The sequence below is a fragment of the Nyctibius grandis genome, chromosome 1 (genome assembly GCF_013368605.1).
Source record: "Nyctibius grandis isolate bNycGra1 chromosome 1, bNycGra1.pri, whole genome shotgun sequence".
NCBI classification, from domain to species: domain Eukaryota; kingdom Metazoa; phylum Chordata; class Aves; order Nyctibiiformes; family Nyctibiidae; genus Nyctibius; species Nyctibius grandis.
In genome coordinates this window covers 89,631,826-89,655,492 of record NC_090658.1, presented here as the reverse complement: position 1 = coordinate 89,655,492, position 23,667 = coordinate 89,631,826, and the positions used below count along the sequence as shown (strand labels likewise).

At 42.2% G+C, this 23,667-nt stretch overlaps 3 protein-coding genes across 8 annotated transcripts in view; 1 reads left to right on the top strand and 2 right to left on the bottom strand.

The window, feature by feature from the left end:
* ANKRD6 (ankyrin repeat domain 6) overlaps positions 1-6,877 on the top strand; it is a 117,544-nt gene extending 110,667 nt beyond the window's left edge. For all 6 annotated transcript variants that reach the window (XM_068397318.1, XM_068397343.1, XM_068397324.1 and 3 more), the window contains 4 exons: positions 323-475; positions 1,051-1,164; positions 2,924-3,251; positions 4,490-6,877. In XM_068397318.1, the coding sequence (XP_068253419.1) occupies positions 323-475; positions 1,051-1,164; positions 2,924-3,251; positions 4,490-5,055 (1,161 nt within the window). In that variant the 3' untranslated portion in view covers positions 5,056-6,877. The remainder of the gene's footprint in view (positions 1-322; positions 476-1,050; positions 1,165-2,923; positions 3,252-4,489) is intronic.
* Positions 6,878-9,690: 2,813 nt separating this feature from the next.
* Positions 9,691-11,825, bottom strand: LYRM2 (LYR motif containing 2). The gene is made up of 3 exons (XM_068406219.1): positions 11,703-11,825; positions 11,024-11,164; positions 9,691-10,060 (listed from the first exon to the last, which is right to left on the bottom strand). Exons 1-3 carry the CDS (start codon positions 11,823-11,825, stop codon positions 9,980-9,982), a joined length of 345 nt encoding a protein of 114 aa, XP_068262320.1. The 3' UTR covers positions 9,691-9,979.
* A 1,532-nt stretch (positions 11,826-13,357) lies between these two features.
* The window catches only part of MDN1 (midasin AAA ATPase 1), a 104,922-nt gene continuing 94,612 nt past the window's right edge, over positions 13,358-23,667 (bottom strand). Inside the window, exons 94-102 of the mRNA XM_068416982.1 lie at positions 23,393-23,550; positions 21,420-21,509; positions 20,378-20,493; positions 19,582-19,756; positions 18,861-18,934; positions 18,652-18,766; positions 17,634-17,697; positions 15,743-15,885; positions 13,358-14,375 (exon numbers count right to left, since the gene is read on the bottom strand). Coding sequence (XP_068273083.1) covers positions 14,187-14,375; positions 15,743-15,885; positions 17,634-17,697; positions 18,652-18,766; positions 18,861-18,934; positions 19,582-19,756; positions 20,378-20,493; positions 21,420-21,509; positions 23,393-23,550 — 1,124 coding nt within the window. The 3' untranslated portion in view covers positions 13,358-14,186. The remainder of the gene's footprint in view (positions 14,376-15,742; positions 15,886-17,633; positions 17,698-18,651; positions 18,767-18,860; positions 18,935-19,581; positions 19,757-20,377; positions 20,494-21,419; positions 21,510-23,392; positions 23,551-23,667) is intronic.

Genomic DNA, 23,667 nt, shown 5'->3' with positions numbered 1-23,667 from the left:
GTATAGGCCTGTAATGTGGTATCCCCTCATACGGCACACAGTACCATGGCGTATGTGATCTGAGCACATTGCTGCTTGTGGCCCCAGCAAAATCAACACTGCTGTGTTACGATGTGTCCGTATAAATCAGATCAATCCTTTTCCAGTCTGTGCTTTTCCAACGAATAGCCTGTTGGCTGAGCTACTGGAGGATGTTATCGGAGGGTGAGGTACAGTACATGGTACAGAAGAGCCCAAGACTGACTCCCGGAGGCTGTGATAATGTTCCAAGTGCACTAAGAGGACAGCAGGATGTAGTAAGCAAATGTATTACTCCTTTCAGGCACCGATAAATGGATGTCGTTGTGAGCCCCTGATAAATAAACTGGAGAATCAGCTGGAGGCAACGGTGGAAGAGATAAAAGCTGAGTTTGGGTCTGTACAAGATAAGATGAATGTTAAGCTGGGCCAGATGGAAACCAAAACTCAACATCAAGTAAGAATATGACCCGGAGGCCTGCTTGCCCACATGACTATTAGAAACGTATCCTGAGCTTAATGAATATTTTCATTGTCATGATTTGTTTATTGCTTCTTGCATTTTAAAAACAAACCTGAAATCTAATACTCAAGACCAGGAAACCGTGACATAGCACAGGGATCTCATGTTGCAAACCAGGGTCTTTAGAAAACCACACTTAATGCGTTAAGTGGCTTCAGGTGCTTCTTTAGACTGTAAGTCTAAACTGCATGAGGCCCTAAGAGGGAAACAAAGACAGAAAGCAGTCCTACAGCTGCTCAGTTCATAATTGTAAAAACACCTCTTGCTGAATTCTGTTTGCACTGAGATTCAAGATCCTCTAAATTAATTTTTATTTTTAATGTAATTTTTATTATTTGACAATTTTGTGATTGAACATTTTTGCAAGCTACATCTAATTGTAGTTGGCAGCATTCCTAGAAATGGAGACTGAAAGACAGACTGTACTTTGATTTATAAGGTTCACGCATGGCAGTTTGGTTTGGTTTTTAACATGATCATCTCAGCTAAATTGTGGTTTTTTTCCACAGCTCCGTGTTTTAGACAAGCTTATGGCTGAGCGGCTGTCCGCAGAGAGAACGGAGTGCCTGCACCGCCTGCAACAGCACACTGAGCTGGAAAAAAATGAGGGGGAGAAACGGCAGGTAGGGCTCGAAACAGCTACTCCCTGTTAGCTCAGATGGATCAGCTCAAAGAGTTTCGTTCCAGCAGGCAGACAGAATACTGGAGATTTCTCTCATCTGTTGAAACAAGCAGAAGAGCTTCAAAGACCAAATTATTCCTATCCACCCCCTTAATCTCTAAACTGAATTTATAAACCTTTTGCATTAGAAATGGGGAATGTGAAATCCAGTTCCACTGTCATAATTTAATTTCGTAGGTCTGAAGTGTGGGATCTGTAACAAAATATCTTTTTTCTAACATAGTGCTTTGCAAAAATTCCTGCCGCTTGAATTTTTAACAGTTGTGCTTTCAGCTTTTGCTTCATTAAAGGACATCTGCAGGAACATCTGCAAACAGTAACAAAGGCGAAGATCTGCGTTGTTCCATTTGCTTCTCATCCATTTGGTTGCGTGCCCTGGGAATCTCTCCCTTCTTCTCTGTCTGATCTTTTTTCCCCGCCATGTATTAAAAGGCTGCAGTTCTTCCCTCTGACTTTGGCAACGGTGCGCCATCCCCAAGCTGTGTGTTACTGCCAATAGGCAAGTTCCTTTTGTATGCTTGTTTAATCAGCATTACAAGAATAACTTCCCGTAGAGATCCAGCTCTTGCCCTTCTAGCTTCTGCAAAAACTCACCATTAAAACAGGCTAAGAAATTTGTGTTTCTCCACTCAGGTAAATTGAAAATACAATTAATTTTCTCATTATTGGTATTCTTCTAAGAATTGAGAAATGCACTTTGTGCTAGTAAAATGTCATGACTTTTTGTAAGACCGTTCCAAATCCATGTTAAAAAGCTGGCAGCTGTGATAATCCCAGCATAAACTACTGATCAAGATACTTTGCTCTAACATCCATAGAACTTTTCTCCGAAGAAAAGTACTTATGAATCTAAGGCAGCTTTAGTTTTTATTTTGACATAAGTATTACATTGGCTTCTGAATGTCTGGGCTTGTGCTCCATCTTGTAATCGCCATTTAAGAAATGAGATACTGGAGTGATACATCAGGTGAATTGGAATTACCATTAAAAGTGATATCAGCTGTTCCTGTCCTGTTGGGTCTAATTGAAACTACTGGAAAAACTGAATTGGGCTTTACTAAATGCATGGACTAAATGTCCATGTGCATAGGAGGGTCTGACCTAAATTTATGATGTCACATGAACAAAAGGGTAAAAGAGCTGCTCGTTTTTTTAAATGATTACTGGCAAATGCCTCTGCAGCTGACACTTATTAAGCACCTTTGTAATTTGAAAGCTGTTAGTAATTTATCACTGAGTGTTGGACTCATCTTTATCACCGAATGAACAGAGGAGCAAAGGTTGGTAATGGTATAAAGTTGTGTCCTAGAAGTGTCTAATTTGAATTTCACTCTTAAAAAATGGCAGCTTTGACCACATGTGATGTTCCGTGCACTTAGCAAGTACCATTAACTGTATGAGTAAACAAGTCAGCCTTGATCAGAGGACTTAGAGTTGCACTGGAAGTAGCACATTCAAATCTAAGAGGTGGTAGCTTGGACTCAAGAGGGTGCCCTTCATTATCTAATGCATAGCTCTTCATCTTTTTTGATTTGCAGTCCTTTACATATTCCCAGCAGCATCATGCATATCTGTACAGGGAGCCTAAGCCCACAGATAGCAGGCTTGCTTCTCTTTGTCCCTGCCACATGTCCTCAGCAGCCCAGGAACCATAGGATCTAATCATAGGATCATTGTAATTTACCATCTTTTTCTCATAGATTTCCTTGGTCGATGAGCTGAAGACTTGGTGCCTGTTGAAGATTCAGAATCTGGAGCTCAAGCTTTCTGGAGATTCCAGGTCATCAAGACCAAAATCAACTTTGTCCACTTGTGAGTCTCTCACTGAGACCCTGGATACTGAGAACAATCCCCACAGTGCCAAAGACTGTAAAGCCAGCCAGGCCATGCTGCAGTCAGAGGGCTCCCACCAGCATTCCTCTGTCACGCTCCCAAATAGCCTCTCGGAAGATGGGGGAAAGAGCAGAGCCCAGATGCCAGAACAGAGCTTTGGGCAACATTTTTGCATTCAACAAGATGGTGCATCAGGTACTTACATGTCATGTGCATTCAAAGGCGAGCTAATTAACTGGGGGATACTTGTATTAATACCACAGATATTAATTCTGGCAGTGTGCTTTCCCCCATCCAGACGCATAATCTCTTGGGATTAGAATACACTTAGAGGCAGCTGCTGGGAATATTGTAAGACATGGTTGGGTGGAATTCCAGTGGCTCTTCCTGATGCTTCCCTGTCACTGTGTCTTTGAAGCCAAGCCCTTTGATGCTCTGAATAACTCTCTTTTCTGAAATTTCTCCAGCTTCCCAGTCAGAGTTGCTCCCACCCCCGTGTCTGTCAGGATGGTGTGCAGATTACCCAAAGTCTACTGAAGAAAGTGTAGTGTATTTAGTGCTTTTCAGATGTATGGAACCTATAATGGCAGAGTGCAAAGATGTGAACCTAAAATACTCATTTCCCTTGTTAATATTCAAACTGCAATAATATAGAATAAGCCTCTCACTTTTTCCTCTTTCCTTGAACCACAGGCTGTTTCATTATTAGTTCATTTGACAAGAACAAAACCACCTGAGAACATTCAAGCCCATTCAGGGATCATGGCCACCCAAAGATATGGAAGACCTTGGTTCAAGCCACCTCTCTGTGCTTGGCCAGGGAAGCTTTCGAGGAAAAAAGAAACAGGCAGAATGCCCAGGTCTCCACAGCCAAGGAGAGTGCTATCAAAGCCCTGGGCTTCTGTAAAATACATTGTACATGCCCCCCAAACCACTCTGCAAAGTGAACAGACATGGCCATGGATGCCCCGTAAGACTAGAAAGGCAGAAGACCACACAGGAGATCGTGTGGCAGCTGTACTGCACTGAACAGTTCAGAAGCATCAAAATGTGTTACCTTTGCAAAATGAGTGGGGTTTCAATTCTTGTAGAAGCAGGGGGTTTATAAATAGCAGCAGCCATAAACACTTTAGGAGTCTAGCCTGATCTGTTACATGTTCTTCCAAGGATGTCCTTTGATTGTTGTCATGACGTCTGTGGTCCCACAGCCGCAGTGCAGTGCCTCTCTGCCTGAGCCAGCTTTTCTCTTTTTTCTGACCCTTTATTCTGTCACCTGACTGTGAAGATGCGATAAACTAATACAAACCTCTACAATGTACACACAGCACGGTGCCTGGGAAACCGCGTCAGTCATTGAACAATGAGGATTTCTGAATGCTAAAATAAATGCCCAGAGCTTTTCTAAATATATACGTATATATTTTATTCTGTAGGTACAGAGCAACAATTAATTGTTGGCAGACCAGTTTCTTCTTCTGCCCTTGTGCAAGATGTCAGGCCAAAGGACAAAGCTGTTAGTGCCAGCACGTTCCACAGGTTCCAGCAGGAGCTGCCCTCCTCCGAGCTTGTGGGCTCCAAATTAAGACATGTTAAGGTTCAAGCTGCTTTGCAGCCCTTGACCGAACCTGCGAAGACTGAACCACAGAGTGGCTACTACATCGACAAAGGCACTCAGACAAAGAAGTCCAGCAAAAGCGGGCAGTCAAGGCACAAAGCTCTGCACCACGCCGGGGCCCATCAGAGCCAGGAGCAGCAGCCCTCTGCAGGACAGCCCCCTGCCCCTCTGCCCAGAGACACCTCCCAGGCCCTGGAGATAACACAGTACTTCTTCGAGGCTGTTTCCACGCAGATGGAGAAGTGGTATGAACGGAAGATAGAAGAAGCCCGGTGCCAAGCTAATCAAAAAGCGCAGCAAGACAAAGCTGCGCTCAAGGATTATATTAAAAGCTTAGAAGAGGAGCTCAGCAAATTAAGGACTAAGGTGCAGAAAGAGAGCTAGCATCTACCAAGCAGGTAAAGACAAGCAATGGGACTCATTTTGGAACCTGCTGTACAGGAATCTGGAATATTGTTAGATACATACTTTGTAGTGCCTGTTACATGCAAACAAAATGCTCTTTTTCAGGAGTAGAAATAACTTTGGAAACTCCAGAACCGAAGAGAATTCATATGCAGACTGTACAGATGACAATGAGATGCTGCAGATTAGATCCTTCCTCTGTTATTTCCAAGAGTCCGTTAAATATTGCACTCTCAATTTCCAGGTGCTGCTTGAAAACAAACTGCATTAGAAACCAAAACTGCTTTCTGAAAAGGAAATTTCCTTATTTCCACACAGGTCATGTCTGGCTAGAGGGTTCCACTCTAGGCTACATGTAAACACATGGCTATCCCAATACTGAAATAAATCCAGGATCTTTGAGAGCTTTTGACAGAAATTCCTTAGAGATGAAGGGCTATTGATGCTATTTTAGATACTCCCTACGGCCTCTCCCCACACAATGGAACCAACTCAGTTACAAGCTGGTGTAGGTGACAGATGCAGGCTTCCAGCTGTGAGAGGCCAGGCTCCTGTGGAGTGAGATGCTGAGGTGAGCCATCCCATGAGGTACAGAGGCTGGGGTTGCCACTTTGCTTTTCTTTTGGTTTTACATTATTAAAACAAATGCTAAATTAGATTTTTCTTTTTTTAAATGGTGTCCTGGTTGCAAAGCTCCTTGTGGTTACACGGTTGTTGGGCGCCTTACTTAAGTAATCTGACTGAGAAGTTGAGTTTAGGGCATGGATGGTAAATATTTTACCATAACCATGCTCTACTTGTTAGGTATAAGTTTTATATAAATCTCTTTTTCTTCAAGCAGCAAATGCCTGAATTCTCTACTACTGAAGAAGCTTGAAAAAGTCCTTTATCTAAAGAAGTGAAAGCTTGGTTCCGTGTACTCAGATGTTTCTTTTTCTGCAGAGTCAAGGTTTTCTCCCAGACACCTTGTCCTGACAGTCTTCCATTGTTCCTCTGAATGATTCCTCTCTCTCGCTCCCCCCTTGTATCTCTCAAAAGAGAGGCCAGGCCCTGGTGAGTCTCAAGGTCTCAGGCCTAGTTTCACCAGCAGTCCCGCAAAATAGAACTCAACAACATTTTGAAGGTTTTATGGATGTGTTTTGTTATAAAATCAAAACTTACAATATGACCAATGTTGTCCAGGCTGACAGGCTCTGAATAAACTAGAGGCACCGTAACTCGTTGCATCTACAACCCTTTAGGGTTTCCTCCTTAACCTCTGAGAAGGCTCCATCAGATTCTGTTAGAAAAGTAAGTTTACTTAACAGATCATGACAGAACAAGTGTTCAAAACCAATTAAAATATAGGATAGTACTGTTATGCCAAGGAGAAAGAGATTTTTTTTTCTGTACTGAGGAGCCCTAAAATCAATTCAAAATACTTCACAGTATTGAAGACACCATTAACTAATTAGTAATTAAGCTTTTGTCTTCTTAGCAGATGTATAAAGCAAAGAAAGTTGTATTATAGAACAATATTTTTAAAGTTCCTATTAATGCACTATCAAGGCAAGAAAAGTGTATCTATCTGCAGTTACAGAAATACTAGTTTTATTGCTCTGACTTCTGTAGTCTAATATAGACACTTTTGTATGTTTACAGTTTTGTTTAAGCTACTGTAGGAAGGCAGAAGCATGCTATTTAAGTTTTGTATCATCTTGATAAAGCTGAATGTTTGGCCAAGCAATTAAAGTAAGTGTTGCTCAGAAGTCTGTGGTGTAATGCTCTCTAGCCAGAGAAAATGGGACACTTGACTCAGAAGGAGGAGCAGAAAATTAGACTTTGACTTCTAAGCTTTTGTGTTTGTGGCTATAGAACATGGAAACCAGGTCTCCTGCCCTGTCCCAAGGGAGGCTGCAGGGACTGAGTGCCAGTTGTTAGCTGATGCGTGCACCCATCGTGTCGGAAGTTCCTGCCACAGGGCTGAGTTGTGCAGCTGATAACACACATGCTCCTGAGCTTGCACAAGTGCAAGGGAAAGGGCGAGGCTATGGCTGGAGCTGATCTGCTTCACCTAAGAACTTACACTACCAAGGTAGCCATGGGAGCAGTCATTTAAGACAGTAACTAAGACAGCAGTAATTTAAGACATAACTTGGCTACAGAGTAGTGATTTTAAAGGTTTTCTGAAGCCAACAAGTGTACTGTAAAATAAAGGGAGGCATTTTCTGCTAATTCCTTTCTACTCCCCTCTGTAGTCCTCCCTCCTTCAAAACTACTAGAGTTGAAGGAATTCTTTACAAAATCACAGAATCACAGAACGGTTGGAGTTGGAAGGGACCTCTGGAGATCATCTAGTCCAACCCCCTGCCAAAGCACGTTCCCCTAGAGCACATTGCACAGGGTCGCATCCAGGTGGGTTTCGAATATCCCCAGAGGAGACTCCACAACCTCCCTGGGCAGCCTGTTCCAGTGCTGTGTCACCCTCAAAGTAAAGAAGATTTTCCTCATACTGAGATGGAACTTCCCATGTTTCAGTTTGTGCCCATTGTCCCTTATCCTGTCACTAGGTACCACTGAGAAGAGTCTGTCCCCATCCTCTTGACACCCACCCCAAAGGTATTTGTAAGCATTGACAAGATCCCCCCTCAGTCTTCTCTTCTCCAGGCTAAACAGACCCAGCTCCCTCAGCCTCTCCTCCTCATGTAGCCCTCTGCTGGACTCTCTCCAGTAGTTCCTTGTCTTTCTTGAACTGGGGACCCCAGAACTGGACACAGTACTCCAGGTGTGGCCTCACCAGGGCAGTGTAGAGGGGGGACGATAACCTGTATTATCTACCTTTCTCTGCAGTGTACACTTGGAGTAAGTTTACTTACCCTAGCAGACTGTATGTGGACTCCTAAACGCTTCTGGCAGGCCGTTTTACCTTGACAAGCCCACAAAGGAGTGGAGGTCCCAGGCAGCAGCACTCGGGAGGTCAGCGGCTGTCCCAGGCCCTGACTGTCAAGGCCTGTTCCTGGATTATGTGGCTACAGCCTAGAAATGTACAAACTGGAGTCACAGGAGTAACGCAGGCTCGGGGGTCTGGATGGAAAGCAGTGCGATGAGGTGGCAGGGGACAGTGTCCTAATTAAGGAGCAGAAATCAAACCACTGGCTGCAGGGAAATGGAAGGCTACATGTGAGAATAAGCCAACACAGATTATGGCTTTGTTTAGTCAAAACTCCTTTCTAAACAGCATTTTTGGTCACATTAAAAATCAATCAAACACACTGTCAGCGCATTCTACCAGGAAATGTAAACAAAATCTAGATTAACAAAATTAATACATAATTTACATTGACTGATTTAGAAGCTCAAAGGCTTCTGTCTGTGCAAACCTGAACTCTTTAGCAGCCTCACTGGTTGCAGGCACCATACCCTTTACTGCAAAGCTAAATAAACATCATAGGAAAGGCTCCTACAATGACATTCAGAAAAAGAATTAAAAAAAAAAAAAAGGGGGCATTCTTTCTTGTCAAGCAGCAGCTGTTTGCAAAGCAGCTTTGCTTGTCTGTAGCTTTGAAGACCCTTTGTTTGGCTCCAGCAAGAAGCACACCTCCTGCTCCTGAGTGAGGTCCTTCATCCCTCCTGTAGTCTGGGGGGAGAGAAACACTGCCCCATCCCCTCCCTTGTGCCAGCAGTGGCACTGACCGAACTTGCAGTGAGGGCGTCCAGCTCAGGGACTGGGCAGAAAGCCTGGGCAAGGGGAAGGGGCTTCGCAAGTGAACTGTGATCGCAGAGTGGGAGAGGGAAAGGTTCCTGCATCTCCTGAAACCACAACCACAACTGCACACAGCTACGGGACAGTCAGGTATCCATCTACTGTTGTCTGGCTATTAATGCTGAGAAAAATTCCGGCCTCACCTTAGCATTTTTAAGTTATATGGAAAAAAAAAAAATACACTGTAATTCACAGGAAGGTAAGAACAGTTGCAAGCTAACCATTAAAAGAAGAGTAATAGGACATATCACAGAATCACAGAATGGTTAAGGGTTGGAAGGGACCTCTGGAGATCATCTAGTCCAACCCCCTGCCAAAGCAGGTTCCCCTAGAGCACGTTGCACAGGGTCGCATACAGGTGAGTTTCGAATATCCCCAGAGAAGGAGACTCCACAACCTCCCTGGGCAGCCTGTTCCAGTGCTCTGTCACCCTCAAAGTCAAGTCTTCAGATGGAACTTCGCATGTTTCAGCTTGTGCCCATTGCCCCTTCTCCTGTCACTGGAAAAACAGACCACAACATTAACAGTTTTATCTTCTATTTGTAATTCTACTCTATATTGACCTTTAAATACTAACTTGAAGGTACTTCCTGTTACATTGGTAATAACCATTTCTGAGGCTAAAATCTCTCATTTTCCTATGTAAACACCTCCCCTTTCAGTTTTATTCAGCGACAACTGAAAAATCAATATCTAAATACAAAACATTTTCCTAATGTGTTATCATCTTTATTTGTTTTGGGTCCATTTATTTATCCCAAATGCTTTTTTAACCCCAAATGTTGGTAAAAATCCTGGGTACAGTAGAGAAAGAGCTGTTACCACTATGAATGTTACCACTTGAGAGTTGCCGCAATAGAAAACAGACAAAATCATCTGGCTTATATTTATTTTCCATTTCCCTGGCATAACACTGCTGGTGTACATCATCCATTCAGTTCTTTAAAGTCCTCTGTGTCTGAGGGCTTTCCACAGGAGACAGTAACCAAACCAAGATGAGGAAGGAGACAAAACAAACAAAAAACCCCAGTGCAGTAGATTCTACCTTCAAACACCACCAGGTTGTCAGCAAAGGCTGCTATTAAAACCACACTCTGGAAAAAAAAAAAATACTGTTTTTGTTCACAGCAGATGAAAGCCCATCTGTCAACAAAATGCAGATCAGGATTTTGCCAGCTTAAGTGTTCTTTGAAGTTCCTGAAGTTGCATGTTGCCTTGAGTAATCATCATCCTGATTGCATCCTGTAAAACAAAATGGCACCTATGGAACTGAACGTCTGTACGCAGCACAGGTTTTACACAAGCACACAGATTTTAACACATTAACATATATACAATTCTTACCAGCACCATTGCGATCTATTTCTTTGTGTGAATTACCACTATAGTCACTGAGATGGCTAAAAAACAGGTGAATAAATTACTTAATTTTCTCCAATGCCTTAACGATGTGTTTAGGGGGCTGGTTATAGCTTTGCTTTAAAACTCATTATTGAACTGGATTCAAACTCCTGACAATGTTTGCTTTACGCCTCTGTGGCTACCGCCTTTGCAAGGAAGTAGGGACAACTGCGCAAGGGCGTTACGAAGACAGATGATTTAGAGAACAAGTGGATGTTTCTCTCACCATTGTTTTTATCTAAAAGTACTGTAATGCTCTGTCTGTGTAATTCAGCTACCAAGTCCTTGAGCATTGGCTGGAAAAAGGAACAAACTAGAAAGCAGAGGACAGGAGACACACCAGAAGTGTAAAGGTTTCTGCATTTCATACATACTTCATATCCGCAACCATCCTGTTTGATTTTGGATGACTATCGTTGAATATAGTTCAAATTAAAGATGAAAAAAAAAAGCAGCTCTAATAAAGCCTGAGTGTTACTAAGTTTACCTTAGTTATCTGATATTATTCAATACAATTTTTCTGATTCATAGTTTAAGTAAGCAGGATTTGTTTGGATTTTTAGCTTTTTAAGTCCAATTATCTGGAAATCAGAGAAACATTACTACTGCCAACAGGGGGGATAATACTTAGAGATAATGAATTACTTCTTCACATAAATGCTCCTTAACAGAAATTACTATCAGCAGCCTTCCTACCAGTCTAGAAGTGACACCTACAAACCAAACCCGTGTGACAAAGCACAGGACAGCGCACTGATCGTTCACGAGGGCCGGCGCTCGGGGCTGCGGGTTCCCGACCCTCACCTCATCTGTAGCATCCTTATTTCTCCTGAATTCCTCCCTGGCCCAGTCCTTTAAATAGTGACGATCTGCTTCAGCCGGGACGTCGCGAATAGCCCGCAGGATCTTCCTGTACAGCTGAAGAACCTGCTGTCGCCTGAGGAACTGGGAAGGAGAGAGGGGAGGCTGTGCGTGGTCCCAGGACGCTCCGCTGCGAGCTGCACCCTCAGCGGCTTTGTCGGCTTTGTCGGCTTTGAAGGACCTTGAAACAAACGCCAAGTTCCCCGCTGCCTTTACTGAAATATGCGCCGTTGCCTTGGATCCCCGGCCAACACACTTACATTGCACATAGCGGCACACACCAAACGGGGAACACGTTATGGCGCCTGAGGCCAGGTGTGGGCACAGAACGCAGCAGTACAAGGCCGAGTGCCCGCTCGCCCTCCCGGCCACCCCGGAGGACCGGCCGCCCGCCGCCGCGGCCCCCAGCGCAGCTCCCGCCGAGCGGCCGCCTCCCTCCGCCTCGCTACCGCCGTGTGCCACCACGGCCGGCGGGCCCTGCGCGGGGGCCCCGTCAGGAGCGCAGCGGCCGGGCGGCAGGCTCGGCCGAGCCGGGGGGCGGCGGCAGCCCGGAGGAGAGCGCAGCCCCCGCAGCCCGCCGCCCCGGCGAGCTCCCCCGCGGGACACGGCGCCGGGCTCGTACCTGCCTCAGGGTGAGCGCGCTGAGCGGGAGGCGGCCGGCGGCCATGACGCGCAGCTCCGCCCCTCCCGCCGCGGCCGTGGCCGCCGAGCCCTCCCCGGGCGGGCGGGGCCCGCCGGCGGCCATTTCCTGGGCCTCTGGGCGGGGGTGACTGTAGCGCTCGGACAGCCCCCGCTAAGGGCCGCCCCCCCCCCCTTCCCGGCTGCCAGCGCTAGTCGGGGTAACACAACCCCCGCACACACCGGGAAGCTTGTTACGGCCCCCAGGCGCCGTGCTCGGGGCAGAACCGAGCCCTGCGGGCAGTGCCCGGCGGGCTGCTGGAAGCCCGACGTACTGCCGTGAGAGGCACCAGGCACCGCACCAGAGGCTGCGGGGCAGGGGTAGGGTGCGCAGTCATCGTCCTCCACTGTTCTATTTCTTCCAAAAATGCAAACAAGCGCCAGCAGCAAACCAAGCACCCACATAATAAACAATACACTTCCAGTTCACGGAAGCCTGTGCTTTGAAGGTTGATGTAGCCGATATATTTAACTGCAGGATCAAATTAAAATAGCGCAATAAGATCTAGAAGTCACCTGAGCAAGGACAGGACACTAAGCTGCCTTGTGCCTCTCTTAAATCCTTGCAGCTCTGTCCAGACATGTAATTATTGCTAACAGTGCAGGGCACCGACAGTTTCTTTAGTGTCAATGAATGTCAAACCCAAATACAGTCATAGAGCTGGCCTGCAGAGAAACTATAGCAGTTAACCAATGCCTTCCCTTTCTGTGCTACGCCGTGTTTCCTTGTACCAAATTTAGTGCGAGCCCTTGCTTAATTACAGATAAAGGAAAAACTTGATTTGTTTAAACATCTGTGCAGCAAGCACTAGAGCCTGAGACACAATTTCACTTGCAACAACATCCTTGCAACAAACTACAATTTATGCTGGAAGGGTATCCTTGCAACCTTAAGAAAAGTTTTTAAAAATATTTTCTCCAAGTTTCCTACTACAAATATTCAGTACAAGTCTGAAATGAAAGGACATTCTAGAGAATTACTTAATGAACTGAACCCACCTACTTCCACAGTTAAATTCCCAAAGCATATAAGTATTTGTATACATGTATGAGAGATCTAAAGAACCCTTGAAGTATATTATATAGTACCTGACATTTAAATTCTGATGGGATAGAGCTCCTCTGTTCAGTTTTCAGTTCTGAAATTTGCTTATCATGAATTAGCTGTGGCAAAGCTACACAGACAGGAGAAACCGCTTTGCTGGGCCATTTCACACCTCTGGGTCTTGCCACTACTGCATCTCAGAACAGCTACCAAAACACTCCAAGTAAGGTTTTTCTACCTAGAAGCCAAAGAGAACGATCACATCCTTGGCAATACGCCCACATTTCCAGCCCTTTTCTGATAAACTCCAGCACCACACTTAGCATGAGACACCTTCAATCTTTGTACACAAAATATTCAATGAGAGTTTAGACCACTTTCCTTCAGATTTTCATTGAGAGAAGTCAAAAGGCTGGACACCAAATCAAAACTCCGTGCTGGCACATCCTCATAAAAGGGGGACAGGAGTTGAAGTTACATAAACCACAATACATTTTCATATGAAAATTCGTATTTGTGCACTGCTAGAGAATGCAGCATTTCCATGTGGCAAATTTGGTTAATTTATTCAAGCTTTGATCAACTGAAAGAACAGACATCATAATTACAAACAATGGTACCTCTTTTTATTAGTACAGACAATATAAGATGCATAGCTTTTGCAATGAAAAGTCATGTCCATGCTCTAAGACATCGGATTAATGAAAGGTCCTCAACATCTGCCTTGGACAGAGGGGCAAACTTCACAGTGTGAACTGGTAATACAGGGATGATCATATGGCATTATTCATAAAACTCCCTGTTGATACTGTCAGACAAAAATCAGCCATAATTAAATAGGATGTGTTTAACTGCAGAACAGTTTCAAGTATTCAAGTACTTATTTTTTTGGTTGTTTAAAACCATCTGCTTCCTCTGCTCCCCCCAGTCCTTCCAAAGAGGCACCAGCCACGTGGTGAAGCTCAAGAATGCTTTTTTGCAAGACACCTGAAGCTCATCTAATGCAGAAATGCCTTCCCAGAAGCAAGACCGATTTTTCTTATTGCAATAGACCAGTGGTAGGAATAATTTTACCTTTGTGAACATTACAAATAACTTATTACTTTAAAAAAAAAGGTATTACAAGAGAAGTTGAAGGAAGTTTTACGTTATTTGTGGGAATAGGCAATGAAAGAAGACAGTCTCACGATTGTATAACTGTCCCCTGACAAACGTGGGAGAATGCACCTAAACCATTTTGTTCTCGGGCAGTCTGACTGCCAGAGGGCAGCTCCTGCGCATCAACCCTAGTTGCAAAGGGGCCCTAGGACCTCGCCGATGAAATGCTGTTTCATGTATTTCAGCAGTTTAGCAGCAATTGGGTATTGACTTTGTCTACAAAGCCTACAAAGTGTCTGAGGCGGTCACCAGTTCAAACCACTGTCTGAGTGCATCGCTGAGAGTTTCCGGAAGCGCGTTCACATCTCTAAGGATCATGTAGAATGGGAATGGGAATTCTTCCATGTAAGATCTGATTTCAGGCAATTCTCCAGGACCTTTGAATATAGGTACTTTAATGTCCAAAATGGAATCCTGTAGAAAATAATGGATGTTACTACTAAACCACATGCAACTTTTACAGGCCTTTGATATTATTTATCCCGTTTTTCAAATACTTATAATTCCTTCTCTGTTAAATTAAAAGTTAAGAGAGTTTTAAGATTAAAAGCTGTAAGGGTTCAATGGTAAATCAAATCAACAGCTGAACACAAAGCAGTTTAAAGGCTTTTGCCCTTTTATCTAAAACTGCTCTAATCAACAAATTATAGGCTAGAAGAGACTAAGCTTAAGCTTCTGCAATACCAAGTTCTATAAATAAATCCTGTCTTTCCTTAGTATTTTATGATTTGAGTTTACTGTAATCACTTTAGTTTTATACATTTGATGCCTTCCTGGCACACTGTCATCTGTAAGCTCTTTAGGGCTAAGAGTTCAGCTTGCGTTTGTGCAGTGATCTGATACAAGATTCTTTAGCAAGTTATTTTATAATAGTTCAACAAATACTACAAAGACAAAAATCAGATTAAACTCCAGCTGTGCTTCTTGTAAAATAACTTCTTAATTGCTCAGTGTAGCAGCTCAGAAAATTAATAAAGCTTATAAAAAAAACTGCATTTCACTGCCCGAAGTTTTTGCTTGACGTTATAGCTAGGCTTCTTCAGAACCTTACAATAGTTTGTCAGCAAGAGAATTGTTCATTTTTCAACAATAAATATTGCAGATGAGTTTTGTATAGAAAAATAAAGATATAGGAAGAAAATGTGAACTACAAAATTAGAGTCTTCACTACGTAATTAGAGTCTTCACCACATAATTCAAAGTAAGGCTTAAGTTTGCTCACTTACTGCACTACAGAGTCCCCTGAAAAGCTCCTGGATATTTCAGCTTCCCAGCCAAGGAAATGTAACAGTTTTTTCACAGCTACCAAATACGGTACCCAGCTTTCCCAATTCAGGCACTGAACTCTCATATACTGTTTTCTGTCTAATGTTCTCATACAGCTCCAGCTGCTCTAAATGGCGACTGCTGTCAGAAATGATCAATTTGAATCAAAATTGAGATGAACAAAACGTTCATCTCAAACTTGAATCTGTAAGCCTGCCAGATACTTCTCTGGTGGCCAAAATCTACAACCATTACATTTGAAGACAGGAGCTCTTACTTGGACTTGCTGTGGCAGAGAAGCTGAATTTTTTCTTAAAATACAAAAGAGGATAACCATCACAGTAAGGAGAAACAGAAGATCTAAAAGATGTCATTAAAAACTGAAACTGGGTTAAATATCTTTGACCTCTGCAAAAGATAAGATAGCTGTAAAGCACTGCGAAAGACAAGAAAAAGATTTGTATCAGTTTCTTATTCACTGCACTTGAATACTTCTCCCTTGTTCACTCACTTACCCGGGAATTAGGATTGTCCAACACTACGAAAATAACAAAGATATTGGCATTCTGAGCTGCTTGAACTGCTGCTGTCACTCGTTCCTTGCCTTCCAAGAAAAGGCCTCTTCCATCAGATACAATCAAAAGCAGCTGCGCTGTTTCTGAGCACAAAGAACATTTTAAATTCCAGTAAGTTAGAGTAATCCATTTAAAAGGTAAGCAGACTATTTGGTTGTTAGCCCTGGGGGTATAATGGGAAAACCCTCAGAGTATTCCTAAGGAAATTAAGTCTTTATCAAATACAATTCTGGGACTTAACATTAAGCTGCAGTTATGAGTGAGTCAAGAAAGTTTTTCCTGCTGTGTGAAACCATTGAGAACAACTGGGGAGAAAAACCCCAGTCCCTCAGTACCATAATCAAGGATGAAAACCATGGAAAACACCTAATGAATTGAGTCACGGCCTTGTCTTTCATGCCTGGTAAGTGCCGAGGAGTTAAATATTGGCTGAATTATAAGAGTCCAGCCACTAGATCACTACCTCAGTAGAGCAGCAGCTGCTGCAATGAAGTAAGAGTCCAAATCTACTCCTCCAAAAGCAGGTACCTATGGGTGCACCTGTATTAGCGTTTCACTTTGGACTAAGACTGTGCTTTTGAAACGTGTTTCCCTGTTGTCCTCACTTTAATGGTCTTGGCTTCCATCAGAGAGCAATCTGGAACTGCATAAAATGGATTCTTTTTGGAGGAAGCTAAACCAAAAGGTAGGCTCCAGAGGCACAGCTGAGGCAATCCAACCACTACAGGGCATTCAGCCCTTGTGACCAGACAAGCTAGCCTGAAACACACACAGCACACGTGCTGGGTTTCTCAGCACTGGCCCTTTTCTGCGAGACATGTTACTTGACCCAAGCTGCCCCCAGAGTCAGAGATAGATCCCTCTAAAGGGACATTCTAACTAAGTTATGTATCTGTCTCTGTCATCTTTTAACTACAAGGGAAATCACAGTAATTACAGTCAGGAATGCAAGCCCTTCTCTCCTGTTTCCCCCCGCAGCATAATAGGTAGGGAGGGATGCAGAACACTTCCTCCATTTCTGCAGACAGGCCCCAAATGTGACAGGGCTCAGTCTTTTCACAAAAAGGGGCCTTTTCTCCTGCTAGTTCCCTGATTATAGGGAGCCAACTGCTGCTCCCTGATTGCTGCTGCATCCCCCTCAGAATTTTCCAACAGCCTGGCCACCATGTGGCAAAGCAGCCGTGGATTATAAATCCCAGATTGTCCATTTCTTGGAGTACTTTAACAATAAGAACTTGTTAAAAATATGTGTGCCACCATGACAAGCTTTTAACTAGCACAAAGCAGCCTTTTAGGCTAACTATGGATCTGCTGTGAGGATCTGCTGTGAGGTAACAAGCCTTCCAGCTTTTCTGGGAAATTCAAGTTGCTCATGACCTAAAATTGCACCACAGAGAAAGGCAGGAAGGAGGCAAACGCTCCTCCTCCTCAGAACAGTGTGCTTCTGGATACCTACAGAAATCAAGCTCTCAAGCAAAAGCAGAAGTGCCATGGGAGTCAAGGACACTAGGAAGCTGGACAATGCTCTAAAGCAGGCAGTGTCTAAGGACTTAAATACCATCTGGGAATATGCCATAAAGGGAGGCAGGTAAGGCGTGCCTTTTTAAAAAGCCTTAAACAAAATTTCAGTGAATTATTGACAAATATGGCATAGGCGTCTTTTGGGTTTTGAGCTCAATTTCAACCAAACATTCCTTTTGACAAAGCAAAACCCAAAGCCCTAATGCAAGTGATGTCTCAGTGCTAAGAGTCTTTCTGGCAGGATATTGCTTCGGGACTGTAGTGAGCATTCTGCTGCCATGGCAACAAGCATAGTAACAAAAAAGCTCACCCGGATTAATATTTTGAGACAACTGCTGTGCTGCAGCAAACATATTTGCTGATGATTCTAGAAACTGCAAAGGAAACAAATAAGAAGATTAAGTTATCTCATAACAAAATAATAAACTTAATAATGGTAACATTTCTAAAGAACACATTTCTGTATTTTAAATGCCGAGATAGTTTAGTCTGACCACCTACACAGACACAGTCCTTGGCATTTTCCTATATTAATTCCTTCTTCAAATTTAGTATTTTTGAACTAAAGAATCTTTAGAAAAGCCTTCAATCCAGATTGAAAATTTTTCCAATGCTAACAAAGCTATCAAAACCTCAGTAAATTGTTCAAGTGATTAATGGCATCATTAAAAATATACATACTATTTCTAGGTTGAACTTCTTTGGCTTCAACTTGCAACAGAAGTATCTAGTTACATATTCCTCATTAGATTAATGACATCAACTGTCAAGTCCTCTCAATTTTGGCATTTATAAGATTACCGTTGAGCTCTTTGGGTCTCCCCTTTTCCATTTAACATTAACGGAAGATCTTATTCAAGTCTGGAAAGCTAAGAGTGCAAAAACTTTCCCAAAACAAGAAAACTTTGCAGCTGTCCAGGAAGTATATTTTCCTCAGGAGTCAGTCAAGTCTGACAAACATATAAAGCTCTTCCTCCACCTATTGCAGTGGAATCCATGGCATGAAAACCTCCTAAACTCGCACAAACTTTGACGGGATTTGGCATTGGGGCACCCAATAGCTTGTACCCACAATACTGTTTAAGATCCAATACAAACAGAGAAAGATGAATGCTTAAAAGTGGCATCCATCAGAACTAAAAGTGAGAAAACACTCTTACCATTACAAAATTGTGACCCTTCTATCACACTGTTACCTAACCAGCTATCACACTCTCAAATATTAACAACCAGTAAACATTACAAAGTGATCATGAAACCATGAAGCTGCTGATGTCTTGTCTGGAAAAGATGTGCAAACCTGTTGACCTAGAGGCATTCTTGTGTACCTGGGCTATTTTTGTTTTCTTCTGCTGAAATTTGCAAAGACGCAATATCCGTGTCCCTGACTGGTCACTGAACTGTTCGTGGAACGGGTGCAGCAGCTGAACAGTCTCTCCAAAGCTTTAGAAGAGAAAAAAAAAATTACAGCGTGAAAACAGTACTTACATTCTGCTCTGAACTCCTGAAGAGAAGTCAGGATTTCAGATAAACTCACCTACACACAGCAATTTGTCCCACTTCTAGAAGAGTCAGTGCATTTCCAATAACTGCCAGGGATTCATATGCAAGCTATTGAAGAAAAAAGTTACATCAAAAATAGGATATGCCAAGTTTCACTCACAGCTCAGTATTAAATATGAAGAATGTTACTGAAATTATTTTTCATAGTCTAGTAAAATAAATGAAGAGACTTCCTATCTTTTTTCCTGTTATAGTTATGCAAGATAGTAATTGCAATACAAATACACTAGTTCTACTTGAGGGCTTCAGCTGATTGATTAAAGAGATACCAGTTTAGGCGGGCTAATTAACTAAACACTGAAATAACTGTTTAGCAGGAAACACACATTTTTAATAAATAAAAACCCTACAAGTGAGCTATGATGAACTAATATTTAATCTTCCAATGAACTCCATAGCTCAGTAAATTTTGGCTTTTTATAGGCTACAAAAAGCAATTTCCCAGTGGATATGTACACCTCTAACAAATTTAACATCTCCTCCTTTCAGGTCACTTTCACCAATCTTTTAGTAACAAATCTCGTAGGCGTGAAGCCACAAGAGTTCAAGCACATGGACTAGAAAAATAACTGCTCTAGAATCACCAGAGTCAGACTTTCCAACAGCCACCAGTTCTGTGTGAAACAAGTCAGTGGCTGACACACTCATCAATGACAGGTAGTTTCTTCATACTTTTTCCAAAGTTTTTATTTTACCTGTTTAGAGTGATTGTCTATCATACTAGAGGAATCATCAATAGCCAAGCAAATCTGGTACTGCCGTTTACTGGGCTTGGTCCTTCGCAACCAGATCTTATCTTTTCGGAACTGACTGGCAATGTATGGAATCACTTTGCGCATGTTCAATCTCTTCCCCGTTCTGTAGTCTCCTCTGAAAGTTAAGAAAAAAGACATAACCATAGGCACTATCAGCAAATATCTCATTCTGGAAATCCTGGCCTATGCAGCAAAACAACAACATTTTGTAAAATATAAGAAAAACAAAATTAGTAGCTCTAATATTCATACTTAGGTAGAGATCAAAAAAATCTCACATTTTTAATGCAAGATGGATATTCAGTGTTTTTAAAAGTTCTTAAATCTAGGTGCCTAAAATGGAAGGAAGACCTTGAATTTAGACTCCTCCAATTTAAAACAAGTCTAGTTCTCTTAAAAAAATCAAAACGCAATGTTAAAACCAACATAGAACATTTTGACATTTAACATAATCTTTGACTCAACAGAACTTCACAGGTTTAAGTTGGTTTGATCACCTGTTGCACAGAAATAAAAACAGGAGGCAGTATCCTCAGGATGGGTGCCTACTACTACATCACGTTTGCATTTCATAAAATAACCTACTGTTCCCATACAAAAGTAAAATGAATGCATTTGCGAACACACATAATTGCTATAAAGCAAGAACAACATAGAGCTGCAGTTGTACAGAGGTTAAAGCCCTCCAAAACCATAAGTTTAGAGAAACTAGAAGCCTCAGAAAGACCCAACTTACTTCAGTTTGGCTGCCTGAGTAGGTTCCAGTATGAGTCTTAGCTGTTCACAAAGCTGCTGTGATAGAGGAGCGGTCAGTACTAAATATCTCTGCCACAACTGTGCTGCTTCCTTCTCCTAAAACATCATACATCACAGAAAGAAATAAAAGTGAGTTATGAAAAAAACAAAAAACTGGGAAGCACTGACTGAAAAAAGAAAACAAACCTTAGTGTACCAAAGGGGAGGTAGTAGGTAACTATCAGCTGGACCCGTGAGGGTGTCTTGTAAGCACTCTACAAAGATGACAATTTGCATTCAACTCAGGATGCTCCTTGCTGCTACAAAGCTGCAATGTGCAATGACCATTCCTCTAGGAGTACACAAAGTGACTCTGGCATTGCTGTTGATACAGGAAAATCTTGTAACAGCCAGCATCTGATAGTGGTATTACAGCAAGGCAAGCTGTAAAGTCTACTCGGTTCTCTATCGGCCATCACAAATAGTATTACTTACCTTAATTAAAATTCAGCAGAATTGTTAAGCCTCTACACTGGCAATTTCATTCAGGAATTACTTCCAATATGGTTTACAATTCATGACTAGGACAATCACAGCAAATATCATATTCTGGTTCTGCTGTTGGTTCGCTCAAACTCCACCACTGCAACTGAAGCAGACAGCTTCTGTCCAACATAACTTTGTGCAGATGGTGTCCAGCATTTAACTGCAGGTGACAACTCAAAATGGAGAGAGCGTGGCAGGACTGAGAAAAACATTTCTAACTGTGCAAGTTTTAGAAGTCATTATCAGCAGAGTACCCTTCTGCAAATAGCACACAGTGTGTTCAAAACAAGATCTGAAATATCATCTTGCTTTAAGAATAATGTAATTTTTTTCAAAATACTTTAAACATAACAACAAAAATAACATCTAAATCATGCGGTTGTGAATAGTTAGATTCCAGCCTGCTTGACTTCCTCAATGCTTCAGCAGTAAAACAAGATGAAATAATGCAATGAAGGATTCTTATGACAGTTTTATACTAAAATGAGGTTACGAACCTCATCTGGAGTTCCAGACTGCTGTGTCTGCCAAGCTTCCAATTGCTTTTCAAGTTCCTTTCTTAGCTCCTCAGGATCTCTAACGATGTGCTAGAAGTGTAGTTATGAGATTTATGAGACAGAAAAATAAGTTGTCACATCTAGTGATCCCCAAACTATAGCAAACTATAAAAAAGTAAAAATGCATTGTTCTTACTCTTTTAGACAGAAATACCTGAAAAAACTTAAATGAAGATTCTAAATGTAATTTAATAGCTTCCACATACAGGAAGTATAAATACCGCCCCACAAATATCTACGTCTGTGACACAGTCAACACAGAAACAAAGCTAAGAACATCTACGATACAGACACTGAAAATAATCAAATACAGAACTTTGAGATAATTCAATGAAATGATCTTGACAAACGTGAGATTTAATGACAGCATAATGGAGATCAAATGACTGAATGCTACCTATCTAGTATCTTCCAAAATATAATATGCTTCACTTAATTATAGTTTTTTAAAAGCTTCATTCAAACCACTTAAAGAACTGAATGACATCTTCCTCTTTACCTGCCAGCAAATACTATTTGACAAGCCATTCTGTTAAAGGACACCCAGGCTTTATTACACTTCTTTAACTTCTATTGTGCTTTCAGTGGCAACTTCTGTTCCTGACTTGTAAAGCCATAGTTTAGCCAAACAGTAGTGCACGGTCTGCATAACCTGCAGGTGTACGGATTAAGGAAAATAAGCCTCTGAATGCAAACTCAACAGTACCAATAACTTCTAATTCCTCAAGAAGCAGCAGCAGTCCCTCTGGTCACCTACTGTAGGTTTAAGGAAGGGAGGAAGAATGTACGTGCAGGGGGCTTCTTCCCTCTTCCTTTTGCTGAAAGATCAGAACTTGCCCCTCCCCTCCCCCAGTAACATTTCTCCCTTCCTCATTAACTGGTGATCCAAGAGCTCCCCCTCCAGTTTCAAGTTTTGCATGTCAATTGGGACAAAAACCCCAACCAACCAAAACAAACAGCACCTCACTGTTCTGACAATGAGAACACTCTTGCATTCATCAGCCCTTTTCCAAAGAGCTGACACATTTAGCATTAAGACAGAAATGTCAGGTATATCTGGCATATGATCCTTTCCGTGGTGTGTGTAGAAACAGTAAAATATCACCCAAAAGAATGTACTCAGGACACAGTATTATAGGCATGAAAGGTCAGCACTTCTAAAAAAAGAGACACTAAAAATATTCTTACTTTATCAACTGGTTATCCACCATCAACTGCTTCTATGCCATGGCTCTTTACGATACAAAACGCTTTCTCACAGCTAACAGTTTGCATTGGAAAAATATGAGTGTTACATGAAGCTCTAGGATTTTCTAATCTGATTTTTTGAATGGTGACATCATAAAAGGCTCACAAAAGTTCTATAATACTTGCAATCAGCTTTTTTGAGGAAGCAGTGCATTGCAATGAATTAACTGAGGTGAATTCTTCGTCCACAATGGCATTTTAAGGTCATTGACGCCTAGCTCTCTCATCACTCTGAACCCCTTTTTTATCTTCAGGCCACACACCATTGCCTATCGCTTTCTACTCAAGCATTTGATCAGCAGATTCATCTGAGCAAAACATTTCTTGACAGTTACAAAAATAAGTTTTTTTTAAAAAGAGTGAGGATGGAGAGGAATTGTCATTTTAAAGACATCACTCAGGTGCATATACAACGGTTGTGTCTTTTCATTCTGCTATTAAAGAACAGCAAGCTACTTAGTTGTCTGAATGAAAGTAACTCTAAACTTTTGTATTCAGAGAGTTTCACTAACTCAGGTCAAATAAACCAGACTGTTTCTATGACTGTGCTTGTAAGAATCACAGAATCACAGAATGGTTGGGGTTGGAAGGGACCTCTGGAGATCATCTAGTCCAGCCCCCTGCCAAAGCACGTTCCCCTAGAGAAGACACATTGGGTATCATACCTGGGGAGTGTCCATCAAAAACTGATGCGCTGTATGTATGGTCGAGTCCTTGCTTCTCTCTAGCTTCTCTTCAATCACCTTTGGTAGCTTTTCTGTTGTAGAGTCATTGACATCCTCCAAGTCAAAAGTCTGGATCTCTGGCTCCACTTCACCTGGTCCTACAATCACAAAACTAATTACTAACCTTGTGGGTAACACATAAGACAAGAACCAATATTGTATCTTGACTCTTTTACAAAGTGCCTCACGTGATTTGTAGTGCAACCCAGACGTTA

Coding starts and splice junctions, on each gene's coding strand:
- LYRM2 (XM_068406219.1), bottom strand. CDS start 11,825: ATGGCCGCCGGCGGGCCCCGCCCGCCCGGGGAGGGCTCGGCGGCCACG. Junction 11,165..11,702: donor GCGCGCTCACCCTGAGGCAG/GTACGAGCCCGG, acceptor TCTCCTTCCCAG/TTCCTCAGGCGACAGCAGGT. Junction 10,061..11,023: donor ATAAGGATGCTACAGATGAG/GTGAGGGTCGGG, acceptor TTTGTTTTACAG/GATGCAATCAGGATGATGAT.